This window comes from Adiantum capillus-veneris, chromosome 1, assembly GCF_014529385.1.
Source record: "Adiantum capillus-veneris isolate H3 chromosome 1, ASM1452938v2, whole genome shotgun sequence".
Taxonomy (NCBI): domain Eukaryota; kingdom Viridiplantae; phylum Streptophyta; class Polypodiopsida; order Polypodiales; family Pteridaceae; genus Adiantum; species Adiantum capillus-veneris.
In genome coordinates, this window is record NC_140931.1 from 134851493 (window position 1) to 134873994 (window position 22502).

Consider the following 22502-nt stretch of genomic DNA (forward strand, 5'->3'; position numbering starts at 1 on the left):
GGAAAAACTAGTCAGAGAGCTGAAACCTTTGTCTAAGGAGACCCAGATACCCAGTATCAGCACACAAGGCAATGCATAGTTTTATGTATGGAAGGTTAAAAAAAAACAGCATTATCGCTCAAACCCTTGCCTTGAGATCTCTGTGTATTAATCCCTGTCCATGGAGATATTCCATCACCTCAACAAGCTCAGAAGCATAAAAGCGAGCCTCGTTCAAAGAGAGACTCTTCTTCTGCATTAATTTTCCGAAAGAGCAGAGTTTGAAAATTAAATCAATGTAAGACTGCATCTAAAAAAATGTAGCAACTTACCCGTTGTATTTGATCAAAAAGCTCTCCACCTTCGCAGCATTCTAGGCCCATGTCTGACGAATATAACTGTCAAGGAGATAATAAACAGAACAAGAATACAAGAGACCACATAAATGTGAAACATCCACCGAGGATTGTTAGACGATGTGATGGTGTATGCACCTAGGATTTCCTGATTCTTGCTTCATACCATTGACACCGAACTGTGATAGACAGCTTATACCACAGGTAACACAACAGAAGGCATATCATTCTCCGTCATTGCATGACCACCAGCATTAGACAGCTGCTGATACAAAACAGGAAACTCTGTTCATTCTTCTTCTTGTAATCATCCGACAGAATACCCTCTGATTTTATTTAGGTAGACCTGGCTGGCTATTCAGGTTGAAAAGACTAGTCTATTTCTTCCTAATTCTTTGCATCAGTGCTACCTCTGTCGATAGGCAGACCCAGAACAAGCTTGTGAATATGCTACACTTTGTAAGACATGACAAAAATCTATTCTAAAAAGCATCGTGTAGCGCTAGTGACTGTAGCAAAAGTGGATTGAGCTTCACATAATGTTCCATGGGACCGTAAGCATAAGCATCTTTTTCCTAGTAACGTGTCACCAAAATCTTAATATTTTACTCACCTATCCTCACCATGGTTGCTCTGCAAGATAAGCTTTAAGATTGGCCCCATAAAGAAAATACTTCACACACCTTACCACAACCCAGGGTTGGGGTAAAACAGTTGCTGTAAAATTATGACAAGGGCTGCCTTGTAAGCACCTTGAGGTGGAGCTATATGATGCTCGATCATCATGCACACTTCTTTGGGTAGTGTTCAAGCTCTTTCAATATCACTTCAACTACCCTGTTTTCAACTCATTTTATGTTCCCACAGCACTCCTTGAGATTTCTAGACCGTTTTAGAAGCCTTCCTTTCTTATACTAAGCTCGTTACTGTTTGAAAACCTAGTTGACTTTGTGCTCATCCAAATGCAGTTTCTGTGAGTTGTTTTATGAAGAATATGACTGAGCACACAAACCTTTAAATCTTGACAACACAGAAGTTTCCTGCTTTTTAAGTCCCCAACCCAAATCTTGAAAGCAAGGAAAATTTGAATCAGCTAACTATGAGAGTTCATCTGAAAATGTGTAGTAAGGTTTGCTTCGCTCTTTGATAACAGTAGGTGCACACTCATCACGGATCCAATTGTTTTGTCAATCCCACTACTTGGTTTACGTTTCCTAAACCCTGATGCTCACACATTGTTTCTATTGGAGCAGCACTATTCAGTGTGGAAGACACCTTTGTGTTAACAGATGTCAGGTAGCATACACATGCTGTCGCATACTGTTTTTATGATTTCGTTAATGATTGAAAACCTTTTGTTGTTAACATCTATGGACAATCTTGGGCGAGAATGGATTGCTTTTCATCGATGATTTTAGAGACCAATAAACTTTCAATCTTCAAAGGGGACTTACTAGCATACTTTCACACTTGTACGTACTTGATTTGCAATGGATACAGAGATAATGGGCATCTTGAAACGTGAAAAATAATTTGACAACCCCAGGATGATCAAGCTGATCCAAGATAACACGCTCGAGCTTTACATATGCTGTCTTATTTTCTTTCACAATGTGCAACTTGTCCATTATTTTTAATGCATAGGTCACCCCAGTGTCCTTTTTAGTTGCCCTTATCACCTGTCACACAAAAACAAGAAAAGTCACTACTTTGAAAGAAAACTAAACCGAACCACACCCGATACTCAATCAACACATCGTACGTCAAAACAAAGAAAAGAGTTTTTCTTCCTCTTTTTCCGAGTTGGCTTGCGGGACACAATAGATTGCTTCAAACATTCTGTACAATACCCACACTTTTTCAGGGTGGAGTGTGCAATTCTGCCAGAGTGATTTAAGGCTTCATTCAATGCATCAAGATTGACCTTTAATAATAGGTGGTAGAAACATGTAGTAACAGATTTTGCAAAAAATGACACCATGCTAAGGTACTGTTTAAGTTTATAATTCATGAAGACATTGGAAATCTTCTCCTTCCCCAAACTATGCATACTTAATATGTAACCATGCATTCCCTACACCAAATTAGCAACATATGCTCAACAAAACAACTTTGCTCAATTGTCCTTGGTTCATCTTCGTGGTTGTTGCAGCAGTCAAAGTCGGAGGGGTAGCGTGCTTGTTGGAGTGACCAATATCTCTTAGTGGGAGACTCCGCCCCACTGTGTCCGGTCTCTAGTGTTCTATTTTCATTCAAGTTTTCTCTTTTCCATCAGTCTTGGTATTGTTGTCACAAATTGCTGACGTGTCAAGCCATTGCAGAATGGAGCCAACCTGCGGATCCCAGCCGAGAAGCCTAAACCCTAGAAGAAGTAGCGGAAGTTCACACCAACTTGTAAAGTTTGGCCGAGTGTCCTATTTTTAAAGAAGAGTTCCCACCAACTTATGGGACCCCGTCAGATGGGGCCCAGGTGACCTAAAGATATAAAAATAAAGCAAGACCAGCACACGCACACACAGGCTCCTTAGCGTAAAAACTGCTGACGTGGCAACTGTACAAACATCCGCGATTCGCGCTGACATGCTGACGTGACAGCTGGACGGATTTTCGCAAAACGCGCTGGCAGCTTTTGGTGCTAGTGCTTTTAGGAGCAGTTGCTTTTGAGTTTGACTGCTTTTCATGTCGTTGCTTTTCAAGGCAAAGGGCCTTTAAATATGTGTAGAGGGCTCATTCTTTGGCATGCTCGAGTGTGAAGGTGTAAGGATTGGAGTACCGGCATTGTACCGAGTTGAAGCAATATAAAGAAATACCAAAGGGGCGCCAACGTTTGGGGCCAGTGCTCTTTTGGGGTGGAACTCCGCCACTCCCCGTCTCGTGTGTTGTACACTCTCTCTCTTTTTCAGTTCAATTGTTATTCAAGGGCTAAACATTTGTTCAGTCTGTTCTTTTCCATTGGCACGTGGTGCCTGTCCTGTGGTGACAGTGGTATCAGAGCTTCAGGCGTGTGCTTTTCTGAAAGCATACCGGTCCCACCAAAGAGTAGACAGAGCAAACCGGCGCTTACCAAGTATACTGGAATTTTATTTGAAGTATCTTCGTGGCATGACCCTCGACTTATTAGCCACTCCCATCCTTACTTCATCGTGCATCGGACGCGCTCCCGTCTTCATCACTCTGTCTTACAAGGCATTAGCCATAAGAAACCCAAGACATGGCATTCATGGATTCAGCAGAATACTTGCAATGTCTCCTCGACAAGCTTCGCGGAATCCTCAGCACAATCTCTCGATGCTGCAAAGTTTTCAACAGTTTCTAAATTATATGTTACCCCCTCTGATGCCCCAGGTGGTACTTCCTCCTCCGGCACAAGAAAGTACGAGAGCTTCCAACCGGCAACCTACCAAGCAGTCTGTTCCGATCGTGGGGTTCTTCGTGCACCCATCTCACCCTAATCCATTGCAACCGCCTTTGCCACCGCCATTGCCCCCACCACCACCACCAAGCTACAATGGTTGGAGCCCATATGGATACCCTTATTATCTGTACTCGGGATACGTGCCTAGCCAACAGAAAGATTTCAAGGATGGCAGCACAACAATCAATTTTTCACTTTTTCTGGGGTGAAAGATTGGAAGAAAGCATTGCAGTTCCTACAACAATTCGACAACACCTATGCTTTGGGGAACTATACAAAAGAATCCAAAATTTCTCGAGCAGCGGGATTTCTTAAAAATAATGCGATGTGGTGGTGGAGTTCAATCGCAACACAACAGCATGCTCCAAGGACCTGGCAAGCTTTCAAGACAGTCTTTGCACGTAGTTATATGACTTCTCTCTTTGAAGTCTGGATTTTGGCAGAGTGGAGCAACTTGAAAATGCTTGCCACAGAAACCATGGACCATGCCGCGGTCGGCTACAAACTGATGAAGGGAAAGCTGGAGTTTACCACAAAAGAACCTCCGGCCACTAACCACAACTCTCGGCAACAACGAACAAATTCTCAAAAGTCTCGTGAAAGTCAACCGCAAAGGCCTCGTTTGACGCCTCAACAACAAGACACCTTATCACAAGAAGGCCGATGCTTTGGATGCTTTCAAACAAGGCGTAACCATTCTAGTTGTCCCCATCGCACTGATAGACTAGCAGAGCAGACGCCCGCACACCGACGGTCAACAAAACCCCAGCGCCACCTCTAGCTAAGAGAGCTAGACCCGCTATTGGACTAGTCCCTGATATCTATGGCATACGCATTGAAAGTACAAATGAATTGTGTCGAGCATATAGCAAATTCAACAGCTTCAAAGCCCTTATTTTCTTTGACCCCTGAGCTGCAGAGAACTTCATCCATCCAGAATTCTTGAAGCAGATGCACTTTGATTCTGATGCAGAGGGTTTGAAGCAGAGCTAGCCACGGGGCAAACTCAAAAAGTGATACCACTCATTGGTGCTCTTCCAGTGACTAGCCAAGATTATCATGGAAAAGCCAATTTCCATATTATGAAGTTGGGAAATTGCAACGTTCTCTTGGGCATGCCTTGGCACGACAAGAACGATGCGACTCTCCACATTCGGAACCGAACCATTACCCTCATGCAAAAGGACAAGCCAATCGTTCTCAAAGTTCAGCTATCCGAACAAAAACCTGAATGAATTTTGTAGTTGTTTTGTAGTTAAATACTTTTGAACTCTGTTTGAGCAACTACTGTTTAAAATTTGTTTGAAATATGGATGGTATCTGTTTTAAACCTGTCTTGGTGCCGATTTGAACAGTTTGACTTTGGTTTTAATACTGGTTTCAATGATTGATGATTTTACTCTTGGATGGAGTAGTGAGAAATGATGTTTTGGTATTGTCTCAACCTCGAAACGACACAGACGAGATGTCTGGGGAGCGTTTCGTTGTATGCTGAAAAACCTCCGAACGACGTAGACGGGATATCTGGGGAGCGTTTGGTTGTATGCTTGAACCTCCAAACGACACAAGCTGTGTTCTAGGGGGGCGTTTGGTTGTAAAAGGCCTCTATATCTCCCGGCCCGAACCTTTTTAGGTTATGCGGGAGGAGTGATGAGGGAGTCGTTGAACAGCTCATGGCCCAGACCTGGATGGTTATGTTTCTATGTCTTGTAACATGCATATGTGAGCATTCGTGTTGCATTATGATGTGCCAACCACTGAATATTTCTTATTGGATGAGGTACTTCCGGAAAGCCAACAACCCAAGAAATCAAGAGCTCCAATTTGGAATGAGAAAACTGATTGTCCCTTGGAAATTTTTGAGCTAACTTGAGTTGTTTTGCAGATATGTTGTAATCGCGGAGGACGATTACTTTCTTTCAAGAAGGGGGGTTGTCACAAATTGCTTACATGTCAAGCCATTGAAGAACGGACCCAACCTGCAGATCCCGGCCGAGAAGAGTAAACCCTAGAAGAAGCAGAAGAAGTTCACACCAACTTGTAAAGTTTGGCCGAGTGGCCTATTTTCAAAGAAGAGTTCCCACCAACTTATGGGACCCAGTCCGATGGGGCCCAAGTGACCTAAAAATATAAAAATAAAGCAAGACCAGCACACACACACAGGCTCCTTAGCGTAAAAACTGTTGACGTTGCAGCTATATGGACGTCCGCAATTCGTGCTGACATGCTAACGTGACAGTTGTACGGATTTCCGCAAAACACGCTGGTAGATTTTGGCGCTAGTGCTTTTGGGACCAATTGCTTTTGAGTTTGACTGCTTTTCATGTAGCTGCTTTTGAAGGCCAAGGGCCTTTAAATATGTGCAAAGGGCTCATTCTCTGGCATGCTCCCGTGTGAAGGTGCAAGGATTGGAGTACCAGCATTATACTGAGTTGAAGCAATATAACGAATACCGAAAGGGGCGCTCACGTTTGGGGCTAGTGCTCTCTTGGGGTGGAACTCCACCACTCCCCGTTTCGTGTGTCGTACACTCTCTCTCTCTCTCTCTTTCAGTTCAGTTGTTATTGAAGTGCTAAAGGTGACTTGCCAGTTTCAATGGTACCAGAGCACCAGTTGAATCGAGCACCAGTTGAATCTTCTCCTAGGAAGAGTTTAATCCAGATCAGCAGCAATCGAGCATGGAAGCACCTTCTCCAATCATCAAGGAGAGGACTATGAGTATGTGGGAAAGGCAGTAGAAGATAAAGTGGAGAATGAGGAGCAGCAGGAACAAGAAAATGCTAGTGATGACGACAGCCGGGCAGGACGGTCTGAGGCACAACCTAACCAAATTGATCAGGACCAAGCTCGAGAAGCTGAAGTCAAAGTCCTCATGGAACATTTTCTTACTTACTCTCGGGATCCACTTTATGTAAAGCACATGAAGGTTCAACCGATGAACACAGTTATTCGACAGTAGAAAGGAAACCTACGCTAAAAGCAAAAGCAAAGCTCGCTTCAAGCAACAAAAAGAAATCCAGCTCAATAGTGATGCAGCAGCAACATATGCAATATATGCAGCAACAGATGCCACCTTGTCGTTGCTTTTCGGGTAAGAATCCTACATTCTCAGCTTGTGATGCCTCCAAAGGGATTGGTTCCTATACAGCAAGTACTTTTGGACCTTATAACACATGTGCAAGTGCCGTTGGGCCTTATGGCGCAGCTGCTTTTGGCACTTATGAAGCAATGATGCCTTCCTTTATAAGAAGGATCTACGGCACAATGCCAGGCATGCAAGGATACCCTTATGGGTTCCCCCAAGTGCGATCTACAGCATGTATGGAGGAGGGATGCCTTGTAACTTCGGCACGATTTTTGGCACAGAGGCAATACTCTTTTGCAACCTAATGTGTATGGTCAGTTGACTCCGATAAAGGCGTAAAACGATTACACAAGAGGCCAGAATGTAAAGTTTGACGCTTTTTCAAGGCTTTAGGATGAAAAGCAGCCTCTTTTCTAAAGGGGAATGCACAACAGTGATGGTTGACCTTATTGCTACATAGACAGGCACCACGGGCTTGAGTGGGATTCAAACAATTGTTTGCTTCCCTGTGGTTGAAGAATCGGGGCAAGGATCTTGTGACTGATGTAAAACTGAAAGGGGGATCTATCCCCCTTATATCAACATCTTCCATTCCCAAACTAAAGATATGAATGAACTCTTCTGCTTACATGATCTTTAACAAAGAAAGGGATTCATCTGAGTATTCTTCTAATTTGTTTTAGGAGTCGAAAATGTTTCATTTTTACTTGGTGAGCCCAAGGCTCTTTCACCAGTATCTAAACGCAGAAGCCACCAGGTGGTTAGATTTAAATTTTTAGAAAACATCGCTGCAATAAAAAGCTCTAAATTAAAAAAGAAACTGCGCGTGAAAAGCTATCCGGTGAATAAATAAAAAAAGCAGTCAGCATTTCTCGATTGCTCTCAGAAGCACTTCGATTTTCTCCACAAGCAGCAGTTCCCGGAAGCAGCTCGGAGCTTGGCCAGGGACACTCATGCTTTTCTGTGAACAATGGGTTGAAAGCTAATTTAGAGCGCGGCGTAACAAGTCATTGAAAGCCACCTCAGCTGCACACGTCCTTGTCCTCCTCTCTGTGTAATAGAAGTTGATTGGCTAGCTACATATGCAGCTTCTCGTATATTCGTCCTTGCACGACTTTCGTCCTTAATTCCACTTATAGTTTCTGCACGGTTTTCTAAGGGACAAGCACACAAAGAAGTATGTTGAAGAGGAATCAATAAGATTAATGACGTTGAAGGGGAATCAACAAGATTAATGGACTGTCCAGAGAATATCTTGCATCATGGATTATGCCAAACTACTTTTAGACGTAGCATTAGAAGCCTGCATCAGCAAATTCAAGCCGAGAGCTGGACAATGGCAAGCTTTGTCATATTCGATTTGTACGAGAGCCCGTGCATAAATTATAGCCATATCCCTTCCCTCACATGGGGTCTACACACTAGAGCTGGAAGCCAACATCAGCTCTTCTTATGAAGGGATAGCAGAGATAGCCAAATATGGTGTACTTCAGAAAGCACAAAAATTGCTTGAGGAGCTTGTTATACAGGATGTTGACTCTTGGAACATGATATGTGGAACAGGGCATGACCAGGATGCTCTAGGCTGTTTTCAGCAAATGCAAAGTGAGAGCGTCTCTCTGAATGAAATCACCTATGATTTGGTGTTGAAGGCTATGCTTACATCTTGAATTTCACAGGGGTTGTGTGCTTGGCATTGCCTTGATCGACATGTATTACAGATGTGGTATGCTTGAGGAGATTTCTTTCCAGAATCTTGTCTCTTGGAATGCATTGATTGTGGGATATGCTCAACAAGGGAAGGGGCAGAGAGTTGTTTCAGCTGATATACAATTGTTTCAGTTGTTTCAGTTGTCCAGAATCACATCTCTCCAGATGCAATCACCTATGCTTGCATCTTGAAGGCGTGTGGCAATTTGGAAGACGATGAGATGGGCAAAAGAACTCGCGATGTATATTGTTAGTCAGGGCTTGTCCAGTATGTCGTTTGTTTGAATGCATTGGTTGCGGGATATTCCCAACAAGCACAGGGGGCCAAGAAGCTCTGGGTTGTTTTCACCAGATGCGAAGAGAGGACATTTTTCCAGATGTAATTACCTATTCTTGCATCTTGAATGCATGTGGCAATTTGGAAGATGTTGAGGCGGGAAAAATTTGGAAGACAATGAACTCACAATGATCTTGTTAGTCAGGGGCAGAATAGGAAAGGAGTACCGGAGACCTTTCAAACCGTGCTTATATTTTGCAGATCATCAAACTAGAAGGTACTTCGGATGCTTGCCGACGTGATGAGCACTCTCAAAGATCAGATATTTCGTGCAGTCAACCCATGGGAGAGGTCTGTTCTAGTGCTACTGAAACAGGAGATCTCAGATTTCAATCAATGATTAGTTGGCCTAATTTGGAGTCGAATCACCAAAACTCATTGCCTTCGTAGACTCGTTCAATACATTTTTCTGCTGATGCTACGAGACTGTTGGCAATGTAGACGACATAAGTTCCTATCCTAATCGAGCTTGAAGAAAATGTCAATGTTGTTGTCGTTGGATCCTACAGAAATGTTGAAGAAGTTGTAGCATTCACGTGTTGTGCTGCTGCACTTCTATTGAAAGATCACAACTCCCCCTTCACTGTTGTATGTTTAAGGTGATGCCCGTGCAGCGAGAAGGGTGGTGGACAGAGGCAACTGTCATGCTGGTCTCTTCTATGGATGAGAATCCCACCACCTTGTAAGACAAGGGACCAATGTGGAGGCATACATGATGATGCCCCCTTGCTCCCTCACCACTGTGAATTTGCCATAGGAGACCTTGCTGAAGGAAACACTGCCGTTCTCTTGAAGGCTGTATTTGTTCTCCAGCCAAAAGCCAACCAAGCACACAGTTGGTCCCACAATACGAGGAGGTCACCTTCTACCACCCTAACACACATACATGGAAAAATTAGACACAAGGAGATTTCTAGTCGGGGGCTCGAGGAAAGGCCTGGTTAATCTTCGCAGTGCTTTGGCCGTATGTCAAATCCCCTTGCAGGCATATGGCACTGCCTTGGTTGACATGTATGCCTGAAATGTCATCTCTTGAAATGCATTGTTTGCAGGATATGCCCAACTAAGACTAGGCCATGAAGCTCTGGCTCATTGATTTTAGGATGCAAAGCGAGGGCACTTCTCGCACTACGTAGGAGTTTAATGCGTCTATGATGTAGAACATAAAGTTAGCTCTGCTTCTCTTTAAGTTTAATCAACATCCTGCATCTTTTCTATTTGTCTTAACGTGTGTTTTATGTCTAATAGGGAGGACATATATTCACTCAACGTTTCACAATCCCGAGTTCAACTCGACAACACTACAAGGTTCGTTATCTGTATCCAGCACCCCATCACTATTCGTTTGCTTGGCGCAACACGTAAACGCTACGGGGTAGGGCATGACTTCCTGTAAGGTGCAGCGGAATGAATTTTGAACTTTGCTCAAGATGAGTGCTCCGAACTGTGCTCAAGGGTTCCCTTCCGTTCCTTTAGTGAGAGAGTGCAATGGACACAAACAAAGTGATGACACTGTGAATGAAGGTGTATGAGACTGAGCGATAGAAAGAGGAGAGAATACGACACCAAAGACGTTGTAAAACCCTCCTCCGAAGGCCCCACTCTCTATGGCAAGAGCGGTCTACTTATGATTGCACAAATCTCTACAATGCTTGAACTTGCCGACGATGAGGACGACGACGAGACGGGCTGAAATCTGAAAATGCTAATGGCTGAAATCTGCAAATCTTTATCTGCTGAATTCTGACTCTATGTCGGTGACGATGTCGATGGCAACGATGCAACGACGACGCCCTGAAAACGCAGATGCTGAAATCTGCGTTTTCCGGGCTGAATCTACAAACTGCACGGGATTTGACCGTGCGCGAGGATCTGCTGCGGGAAGGTGAGATCTGCGAGGTTCGGGGGTTCTACTGCGGAGTCTGACTGCTGAAAACTGAAAACGCTGGTGCTACTGCTGCTTCTGTTGCCAAGATCTGCAAAAACGCTAGGGCTGAAAATCTACTGCTAGATAAAATCCACTAAAGCTAGGGCTGATCTGCTATCGTGAAGTGGTTCTGCTGTGTCTACCAATGCCGAAGCTCCTCTGCAATGCAAAATCACCAAGGCTGATCTGTTTCTTGCAAAAGCGCTAGCTGGATGCTGAGTTGCAAAAACGCTAGGTCATGAAGTCGGGGGTCCTACTGAGAAGGTGCCCGTTGAGCGGTGCTCCTGCTGCCTCTTCTGCCAGAAAGTGCTAACGCTAGGTTTGCTTATATACAAACTTAGCAAAATTGCCCTACCTACTTTCCAACAAAAGTCACTTAAAAATAATAAGTGAAAAATGTCAAAAATAGGGAAAATAGGTCTATACACTGTAAAATTGCTCCTGATGGGTTCTGATAGAAATCTGATGATCATGCTGTGTGCAACTAGAGGATATGCATCTAATTCAACTGTCTGGACATGCACGGTCTGCGAACAGACTCACAAAAGTGCCAGATCACTTCCTATTCTAGACTGACTTGACTGAACTGAACCCTAGTCATGCTGTAGCTTGTCCACAGACAATAGGGTTGGATGTGTCACATGACATCTGGTCATGCTGTAGCTTGTCCACGGACACGTAGGGTTGGATGTGTCACATGACATCCCCTCCTTTTCAAAGTGAGGTACTGGTACCGAACTCTATGGCGTCGAGGGAGATCACCAACAACATCCGAAATCCTCCAAAGGACTCTTCGCCGGACCACGCTGAGGTGTGGGCCGTGGTTGAAAATTCCTGAAATCACTTCCAACACAAAAACATGAACATACCTATTCCATGTAAAGTGACTAGAAAATATATTTTCTAAAGACTGTGCATGCAATGTAGATGAACAATTAGACGGAGTGCCAACCCATTCACCACACACACGCAAACAATGAGATCGAATCTTGACTTTCTAATCTAAATCAATCAACTGTGGCAAAACCAATGGAAATGCCTATGCTTGATGCTCAATCTTTCTTGTGCTCTTCCTACAACTGTGTCGTGTCAAGGAAGAGACATGGAATGTGACTTCCTTGAATGCATACTTTTCAGCTTTTCATAAATAATCTGTATACATCCGTGCTCATCCATGAGTGAAACGTGCTCAACGTACAATATGTCATGCCTAGGAAAAGGGATCACATAAAGACGCTGACTAAAATACAGGAAACGATCACGAATGAAACAGTCGAACAATGCGTGCTGACTAATCATGCGAACCGAAGTACTTCCTGTGACGGTTCTTTGGACCTAGGCTCGAGAGCCAAGATCGGTTCTTCCTGAGGAGGTTCTTGGAACCTAGGCTCGAGAGCCAAGATCAGTTCTTCGTGATTGATCGAATCTGCAATGAGGTTAGCTTCACTAGAAACAATATCAACTAACACATCATCCTTGCGAACAATCACATCATCTTCATGCAAATCATCATGCTCGTGAGAAATCACATCTTGATCATCATGCTTGTGAAAAATTACATCTTGATCATCATGCTTATCATTATCATTCAAATCATCATGCTTGTCATCATGCAAATCCTGTATATCATGCTTTGGAGAAGAAAAGACTGAGAGAGCCTCCTTTTCCTGATTCTGTGCAAACTGCGCCTGCACAATAGAAAAGAGTCGCCAAAATTCTTTCATGTGTTGGTCGCTCTTTTCTTTTCTTGCTTTGGTCTCGCAATCAAAGTCTGCTTGTCTTTCTTTGGCTTCCAAGTCGTACTTATGCTCTATGGTTGCCACTCTTTCTTCGTAGTCACGATCTATGGCTGTCCTTCTTTCTTCGTAGGCCTTTCTTTCTGCTTCTCTTGCTTTCGAACTTGTTGTCCATAAACGACTGCGTCAACTCCTTCATAGGAGTTAGTGCAATCCTAGGCGTAGATGGGGAAGGGGGGGTCAGAAAAACCTCCTGGGTGAGGAAATTCTTCGTCGCCTCTCTCATGCTCATCACCTCCAAGCGAAGTATCCATGCCGCTTCGAGTGATGACCATACACTGTGATCTTTGGTTCTTAAGTTCACAAGGAACTTGGGTTCTTGAGGGTCTTCCGCTTATGCAAGCCAAAGACTTTCTCTCGTAAGTTGACGTGGACTGCTTTTTCATCAAGGTACACTCACTTTGACGGGTCGGTAGTTTGATAAGGGAAATCTTTCAGTGGAGTTTTTAGCATCTTGCAGGCTAGTGTCGGGTGGCCTGTTTCAGATTTCTGCTTCAGATCCATCCAGCACTTTCGATTGTCTCTCCCTATGATGTATCTCAGCATTCCTTGTGGATTTTCCCCTATGGTTTGTTGTTATGTTATATCCTAGGGGTTTTCTCACTGCCAATTTATCTATAATGCCTACGAAAATACAATATTGACAGCCATAGGGCGATTATATTTGTCTCCAATAAATTTTACCTACCCAACTTAAAAGACAATTGACAAACTAGTACAAAACTTTCTCATAATGACTCAGTCAGATAAGTGACATTCAACAAGATGCATGATCAATAAGATGCATTACTCTCAAAGATACACCAATAATCTGCGAAAATGGATGTGAAATAAAATACAGCCCCAGCAGCAAGGGAAAAAAAAAAAAGCAAAATCGGTAAGAGAGAAATTTCCACAAAAGGAAAAGGACTCGCCAAGATAAATTTCACACAATCCAATTCCCTATTTACTTTCAAAGTAAAGAGTCTAGGTTTTCAGCTCTCCCACCTTTACGCGCCTAGAGACAAAAAACTTAATTAACCAAGTGGCCAATCCACTTTGTGCGTTTGGAAAGATAAAACTAGAGAATTTAGGCTTTGATTAGATAGAGTTAATTGAAGGACTTAATGCCGACCAAATCCCCACATAGTGAATGCAACAAGAATAGCAATTGCGTTCCCTTAGTTTCACAATGTGTAAGGTCTAAACTTAATCAAGTTCAACTTAAGTAGGAGCTACAACATTTCAGACGTTGTAGCACTAAGTGCACAATACACTAGCCCAAAATCAAAACTTACATAACAGACTGACTTTTTTCAAATTAAGGGTTGTGTTACTGGTTATTGTGCATGTAAGTGGGGATGCAGACAATATGGCCATAAATCACACCCATTCAGACAAAAAAAATCAACTCTCGTACGTTATTTTAAACCCGCATGGTAAAAACTCTACACAGATTAATAATTGAAACAGTATCTTTCTGTATCAACAACTGCAGGCTGCTTACCTTTGAATATGAACCCAATCCTAAAAGTTTCCCATACACAAAATCTTTGGCAGTGAATGGTTCTTGCGGAGCCCTGAACGGGATCTTCTGCGAACTGTGGCCAACAACAGCAGTCAATCAATGTCCCATTGATAAACTTTGTCATACATTATCAGCAGAAAAACGTTCAAAAGAGTAGAGAAATGACAATGGCTTGCCTTTTGCCTGAAGACGTGTCTGCCTTTCCAGTTTCCATTTGAACTACTCAATTGTTCCCTACATTTGTGCTCCTGGATAAGGGTCCTCTGCAGAGTGCATGTATGAGTGACGATGGGCCGCTGCTTCCTCTGCGACCATTAGAGCATCCCGCCCGCCCCCGTTGTCTCTACATAAAAAGGTGACCACATGGAGCGACAGCAGCTCCGACCGGCGCGCTTTAGCCCAGATTTTTAACGGACATTGGGTCTGCTAAAAACAAGGTGTAGAAAGAAAGAGAGAGCCAGTTCACATGGGGCGCCTGTTGCGAACATATTTGTCTCCCAGTCGCTTGCATGCGTGAGCGAACCATTACGGGAAAGGTCAGTTGATGACGTTTCCCTACTCTTTCAAGGTCAGGGGTCGGGGGCAGCGCCTCTCGACCGTCCATCTGCTCGACATTATCTCCCGGAATTTGAAGGACTGACCGTCAAATCGCACTCACCATGCAACAGGAAAATTCGGAGCACATCTGCCAAAATGTTATTAGTGCCATACATGTAAGCAGCCGTAATATCACTCGTCTCCTCTACATCCCACGTCAGCAGCAGCTGGAAAAAAAAATCTTGCAATGACAGCTCTGATCCGACTATGCAACTGACCTTTGTACGAGAGTTGGTCTGGTAAAGTATTTATAGGAATTGTCAACATTTGTGGCGCACTTGTTACTTCATTAGAGATAAAGGAAGATTCAAAAATCTCGCAACACATCGATCCATGTGTCTTGTGATTTTCAAACGGCTCATCGCTTTTTTAATTGCAGGACCTCTTGCTTTTCTAATCGCAATAGGTCATCGTAGTTTTATCTTGCAACAGCTCATCTTCCACAAGTTGTCCTTTGCCTGCTTCAACATCTTCACATGGAGAAGAAAATTCACGACAAGATTTCTACTTAGGGGTTGTTGGAAAAACATGTCCTTCACAATGCTTTGGTCGATATATGTTATATGTTAAATGTGGCAAAGAAGGATTGAGATGTCTTCACCAGATGCGAAGGAAAGGCCTTTCTTCATGGCTAAAATGTTTTCACCAAATATCCCAACATGGTTGTGGCAAGGAAGCACTTGAGATGTTTTCACCACATGCAAAGGAAAGGCCTTTCTTCAAATGCAATCACCATGGCTGTGGCAAGGAAGCACTGAGATGTTTTCACTAGATGCGAAGGAAAGGCCTTTCTTCAAGTGCAATCACCTATGCAATCAAGGGCTGTTGGGCGACTATTAGAGAAACATGTGCATGGCAATGTGCTGGTTGACATGTACACCAAATCTGGTGCCCATATGAAAGCATGACAAGGTTCAATAGCATCAAATTTTTCATTTCTTTCATCCAGACTAAAAGCATGTCTTGTGGGTTGTTTCACAAAGGCGCAGGATATTCCTAACATGGAACATGGTTGTGGCAAGGAAGATCGAGTTGTTTTCACCATATGCAAAGGGAAGGCCTCTCTTTAAATGCAATCTCCTATGCTTGCACCTTGAAGGTCAATGGCCTTCAACAACATCTTCACATAGGGAAGAAAATTCACGATGAGATTGCTACTCAGGGGCTGTTGAAAAAACGTGTGTTTCACAATGCTTTGGTCGATATATGTATGTCAAATGTGGGGCCCTTATGAAAGCGCTCAAAGCTCATCATGTTTTCCCTAGATGCCAAGGAAAGGCCTTTGTTCATGGCTAAGATGTTCCCAAAATGCATTGAGAAATTTCATACTTGGGGGTCTCTGATATGGTAGTAGTGTAGTTAGTGTTATGTGCAAAAGTATTACTCAAAGACAAGCACTAAAGGTGATTTTTTTGTTAAATTAACAACAATTTAACCGCATATTAACATTTTAAAAGCGGATAAATTGATACATCGAAGTTAAAAGTTAACGAGTTATAGACACCTGTAAACATATCTTTTGACTCGTTATAAGTAACTAAAATAATATGAATCTTGTTTAATACAGGTGAAGATGATAATGAGAGGTGTTAAGTTTAGATAAGCTATCCAATATTTAGATTTTGTTATTATTATTACTACTATTATTTTCAAAAAAATCATTGAGCAACCTAAAAGACACCTCATAACGTTCATAAGGCAAATCATTTATAAGCAATGGCATGGTTACCTTCACATGGCAACAATTTGCAAGCTTGGAAAAAGTTAAACAAAACCGGATGTGAACCTAACCAACTATTTGGATCAAAAAGGTGCTTTTGCCCATCCATTCTACTCAATTTTAGAACAATTTTTCTTAAATCTTAGTGTTGAGAATCAAAAATTTTAATGGATTTGATGGGTCATGCACCATTGCCATCAATGTGATGTTAACCCTTAAAGGAACTAGGTTTTGGACCTCTTTGGAGGTTGTCCTCTCGAAAGATCTAGTAACATATGATATAGAAGAAGTTCTTGAGCTCTAAAAATTTCCATTGATATAAGTAGCTACTACAATCATTAGTCAATACTAGCAATGTGCTTGACCTAATAAAGTGGGCATCGTGAAATGCTAGTGTTTCTCTGATAACAATGAGAAATTATCCTCTCATCTTAGCTCAGTAACTTAGACATCATTTAATGAAAATATTTTGGATCTCTTCAACTTTAAGTAGAGATAATAAGCTTTAATTTACAAATAGTCACTACAAACAAATAATACTTTGTACACTCAATTAAAATGTCTACCATATATATTAAGGCAAAACAATATAGACAACCAGTACTCATCGACTGCAAAAACCATTTATTAAATGATTGTTTTTCATGAAATACTTAACCATTGAGGGGCCTAACCAAGAAATATCTTTTTAGACACAATACATGTAAGTGAAAGAAATGGTCCACCAGCATTCATTTAAGTTGCAAAGTGTTTCAATAGGGACACATATGAGTAGATAATTTACATTGAAACGGCAGCAAGGTAGCAAGATTCTAGTAGAGGTTTGGCCAACATGGGCCCATTAGCTAAAGAGTGCACAACAATATCTATGCTACCCTAGTTTTGCTTTAGACTCTCACCTACATCTTGCATAGTCCACTTAGAGTGCCCTTGGAAATCTCCATGAGGGAACCATTTGAAAGCGTGCGGGATGCATCAGATTTCGCCCTCTTGAGGCTTGCTTCAAAATTATCGAGAGCAAGTACCTAAGTTCCCAAAAGAATCTCTGCTTTAAATACATGCTAATTGTTAGGTTTCGGGCCCGTGGCCGGGTTGTGACTGGGCGCCCACCCATCATTACTCTATCCTTTGGTTATAATGACAACAAGGAGATAGAGAGAGTTACTCTCTAAAGCTCTGCCCACATGATGTGTCATCTCCATGTCCTTCCCCTTCTCTCCTTCCCTCTCTTGCACTCACCGCACAGCGGCTCTTGCAAGTGGTATCAGAGCACGGCACCCGAGCCCCGGCTACCCCGCGTGTGCAGCAACCCCGAGCGAGGGATGCTTGGATGCTTGGGAAGCAACAACAGGAACAGCTCGGGGTGCAGGCAAAGGCAAAGCAAAACGGAGCAGAGTCAAGCTCGGTTGAGCAAATTCGGGCTGCGGCGAGCTTGAGGCTTGCAAGGAGAATCGGGCATGGCAAGCAGGAAATCGAAGCCCAGCAATGCAAGCAAAAGAAGGCCACAACACAGAATCGGCACTGAATTGAAGGCTTGAAGCAATCAAGCAGTTGGGATTTTGAGGAATCTGACACAAACAAACACACACACACACACACACCTCAAATCGGGTAGCTTCAAGAAGTCTCAAATCGGGAGGATTGGGAGCTTCAAGCAGTTGGAGATTCTGAAGTAGGTCGGCTGGCCGAGCTCACGGCATCAAAATCAGCAGCGAGCAGCTAGAACTGAGAAAGAGAACACATACACACACCCTCGCTCATCGGCCTGACTCGTCAGACAGAGCTTGCAGAGAATTAACTTCGACAGTCTTGCAAAGGAACGAATCGATTTAAGAAAAAAAAAAATCACTACACACTTTGTGTGCAAGGGCTCGCTCCCATGAGCGCCCTCGACACCCTGATTCCCTGCTCACATACACTCTCGAGAGCTTGAGAGATAGCGAGTGTGAGAGATCGAGACCTTGAGAGATAGAGTAAGAGAGCTTGAGAGAGAGAGAGAGAGAGAGAGAGAGAGAGCAGGGTTACGTCTCAGCATTGGAGACTCTGGCTGGAGGCAGCCTCGACATCGGCGATTAGCCGTTCCGACACCGGTTTCGGCACCGTTCTTGTGACTCTGCGACCTCGACACCTTTGACCCAATTGACGAGCTAGCTCATGACTGCTAGCATCTTTGCCTAGTGGCAGAGGCACAACACAGGCAGCGTATTCTACTCCGGTTTCTTTCACGGCATCTCCTGAGCACTTATAGCTCAAAGAACACTTTCATCCAGCGATGGAAGGCGCCATTGACTTCGTGGACGATCTATCGGCGATCTTTTCTTGGCGTGTATGGGCAACCCGCATCGAGCACTCTTGACAGCTACTCAACTAGCGCATTTCCATCCGGCGGCGAAAATCAGCACTGATATTCCCATATCGACATCAACACGCAAGTTACAGGGGACTTTTGAGCCCGTTTACACACAGTTTCTCCAGGTTTCCAGACTCTTACAGGCACAGTGCCTTTCAGACAATTTTGGTAGTCATTTTGACAACAATTTCTCTACAGACAGATGCATATTTGCTTTAGCACACCATAGTGCTATTGAGCTCTTTTGAGAGCAGATATCCTCACAGGGATCACTTTTACTGCATGCAGCAATTCTTGGCGCTTGTTTGAGAGTGGTCACTCGTGTACATTGACTTGCGGACACTGCCTATTGTACTACGTATGGAGCCTTTTTTTTTTGGCTATTTTGGCAGTTTTCTCGGTCGTTTCTAAGACTTGGACCGAAAGAGCTTTTATTGAGATTGTGGCTAGTCTTTTTGTGTTTGCTTAACCTTTCGAGGGTTGTTGTGTGAGGTTTTCTTTGAGTTGGGGTATTCTCAATTGTTGAGATACCTTCGATGATACACGTAGCTAGAGTTCTCCTCTTACGATACCTTTGCCATGAGATATATATCTGGACAGTTTCTTATGCTTTTGACACCGAGTTGGCGGTTACACAACAGTGATAGTGTCAGTTTTTTTATGCCCAGTTAGTGCAGTTGACACATTTTATGCGTTTTTTGAGTTGAGTTTTGACTCCTTATACAAAGGAGATTCTATCGGATTTTTCCCGCAAGTCGTGATGTTCATTGTTGGCACTTTTTTACCCTATTTTTGTTGAGATTTTGCTCTCGATACAAAGGTTACACTGCATAAATTTTTGCAGCTTCTCGCCATAGTTTGGCTCCTCTCAAATCCTCATGTCAGCGATGGCTTCTTCTTCAAAAAAGGAGGAATACTTCATCCGCAAGTTTGATGGTAGCAACTTCACCATGTGAAAAGAGCGCATGAATGATGTTTTGACTAACAAAGGTCTATCAAAACCATTGAAAGAGCGTGCAGAAGGTGATGGCTATATGCAGACTCAGTGGGAGCTTTTGGATGTGGAAGCCATGGCTATGATATGTCTATATCTAGCCAAGTTAGTGTTCTTCACTATCATAGGGAAGACAACAACCAAGGCTTTATGGGATAGCTTATGTTCAGCATGGGAGAGCAAAAGTGCATCCAACAAAGTTTTTCTCATGAAAAAGCTTATGAAGCTCAACATGAAAGAAGGTAGCACAATTTTTGGACACTTAAATGAGTTCAACTCCTTGTTCCATCGGTTGACATCTTTGGGCTTTAATGATGAGTTTGACGCAATGAGCTCAAGTCTATTTTCCTGTTATGCTCTCTACCAAGTTCATGGGACATATTTTGCATAGTCATTATCAATTCAGCTCCGAATGGCAAGTTAGTGTTCAATGTTGGATGTCACAAGTGCGTTGCTCACTAAGGAAATTAGGCGTCAATCTCTTAATGCGAGTGGGCATGGTGATGCATATGTGGCTAGTGGCAATTGTGACAAGCAAAGACAGCGTGGTTGCAGCCATGGTCATTCTCAAGATTGCAGGCAAGGTCGTAGCAAGATTCGTGGCAGCAAAGACATGAGAAATGTTGAGTGTTACTATTGCCGTAAAAAGGGACACTTGAAGAAAGATTGTTGCACAATGCAACATGATAAGGGTAAAGAGAAAGCAAAGTTTGACAAACCCAAAAGCAGCGTGAAAATTGAAGAGATTAATTTGGTTGAGTATCCAGCCATTGAGACAGTTTTTGACGTGCCAAATTATGTGTTGATTTTCACATCGGATTTGAGTCTTGATGCATTTTTAGGTCTTAATGAGTGCTATGTGTAGAATTGGATTGTGGACTCACGTGCTAGCTTTCACGTGACTCCTCACAAGGAGTGGTTTTCTACATACACTACCACACATGGCACAGTGAAGCTATGCAATTCTTATGAGCTTGATATATGCGGTGTGGGCAGCATCAAGTTTTCTATGCGTAATGGCACTAAGTTTATGTTGCACAATGTCAGACATGTACCCAAATTGACAAAGAGTTGATGTCAGTTTTGGACATTTGGATCTCTTTCATAGCGATTTGTGCGGACCTATGCCATCCAAGCCTCTAGGGAGAGAATTATACTTCGTGAAATTCATAGATGAATCTACTAGAAAGGTGTGGGTTTATCTCTTGAAGCAAAAGAGGGACATCTTTGGTGTCTTTCAGAAGTTCTTAGTTGTGGTCGAGAAACAATTGGGTAGAAAGCTTAAAGCTTTGTAAAGTGACAATTAAGGCGAGTATATCTCCTCCAAGTTCAAGGACTTTTGCAGTAAAAGAGGCATTAGAAGACAGTTTACCACACCTTACACACCCACCCAAAACGGTCTGGCTGAGAGGATGAATAGAACCATTCAGGAACAAGTCACGTCTATGTTGTCTACGGCCAACTTACCTCATGAATTTTGTGGAGAAGCTATTACGATGACTGCTTACTTGATCAATGGGTCACCTTGTACACCACTAAAGTACAAGGTTTGTAATGGAAATGGCCTATGAACTTTGAGAATAGCGGAATTAAGAGAATTAGAGTGAGCATTTTTGTGAGATCACTTTGAGAACATAGAGGGTGAACTTAATTGATGGTAGCAACATAAACATAGTACTTAATTAACTTTGCATGAACAATACTTTTGCAAGAGAGAGAGAGTATTAGAGAACATGACAATAGTTGAGGACCGGAGCCGGTCCCCCCTCCAAAAGGTGTTTGTATTATAGATTCTCCTATCAAGAGAGACTTGGTACAATACAATCTTTGTGTTCCTTGTGACCTTGGTGATGCTATGAAGATGGAAATCTTCATGCATCATGAGCAAAACATAAACTTTGAAAAAAGAGCTAGCGGGGAATGAGGGTAGGGAAGAGGAAGAAGAATCATTCATAGGAGAAATAAATAGTTCCTCACTTATCATCACTCTTCTTGCTTAGCATAGCATAATAGTATAGTAATGAAGATGAAGAAGATGGCAAGCTTAAGCATTGAAGCATGGCTCTTGGTTGGATTTGCATTCCATAGCTAAGAGTGTTGGTGTAGTCTCTCCACTTCTCAACAAGCTTGGAAAAGGAGATGGGGCTCTTAACACTAACTTTTGGAGGTCTTTAATGAAGCTAACCCTAAGGTCTTTTAAGCTCCATTAGATGCACGTTGCTCTTTGATAGACTACTTCCTTTTGGACCCCTATTGAGATGTAACCATCTCTCCTCTTGGTCCCTTGCTGAGGTAAATATAGAAGCACTTATTGCACATTGCTCTTTGGTAGACCGTCTCCTTTTGGACACCCTATTGAGATGCAACCATTTCTCCTTTTGGTGCCCTGTTGGACATAGGTCTACAAGCACATGTCTATATCCTAACTCTTGTTTTCCTTTTACTTCCCATATTAAATGATCGATTTAATATGAGAAAATCATTTGGTAAAGTTAGATATTATATTTTATGACATTACCTCTCTCTTGAAATCATAGTCGTCCTCGACTATGAGGTAGAAAAAAAAAGCCTAGTCATTAGTCCATGTTTCTTAGCGGGTAGAGGATCCCTTTTTACCCTACGACATCATTTCAGAATGGATGACTAATCCATTTGGTGCTCGGGAGACTTAGCTGCCGAAAGCATGTCTGCTCTTTAGTCCATATCATACTTCTAAAGTAGAGTGACAA

The 22502-nt window shown here is 42.8% G+C and overlaps 1 protein-coding gene across 4 annotated transcripts in view; it reads right to left on the reverse strand.

Annotated features, from left to right (window-relative positions):
- Nucleotides 1-14533, reverse strand: part of LOC147465611 (3-phosphoinositide-dependent protein kinase 1-like) — a 70678-nt gene extending 56145 nt beyond the window's left edge. For 2 of the 4 annotated variants that reach the window (XM_086520906.1, XM_086520899.1), the window contains exons 1-5: nucleotides 14289-14532; nucleotides 14092-14185; nucleotides 1834-2014; nucleotides 312-364; nucleotides 131-232 (exon numbers count right to left, since the gene is read on the reverse strand). In XM_086520906.1, the coding sequence (XP_086377032.1) occupies nucleotides 131-232; nucleotides 312-364; nucleotides 1834-2014; nucleotides 14092-14185; nucleotides 14289-14326 (468 nt within the window). In that variant the 5' untranslated portion in view covers nucleotides 14327-14532. Of the gene's footprint in view, nucleotides 1-130; nucleotides 233-311; nucleotides 365-1833; nucleotides 2015-14091; nucleotides 14186-14288 lie in introns of all 4 variants that reach the window. The other 2 variants (XR_015189322.1, XM_086520911.1) reach the window with 2 other exon arrangements.
- Nucleotides 14534-22502: the final 7969 nt, after the last annotated feature.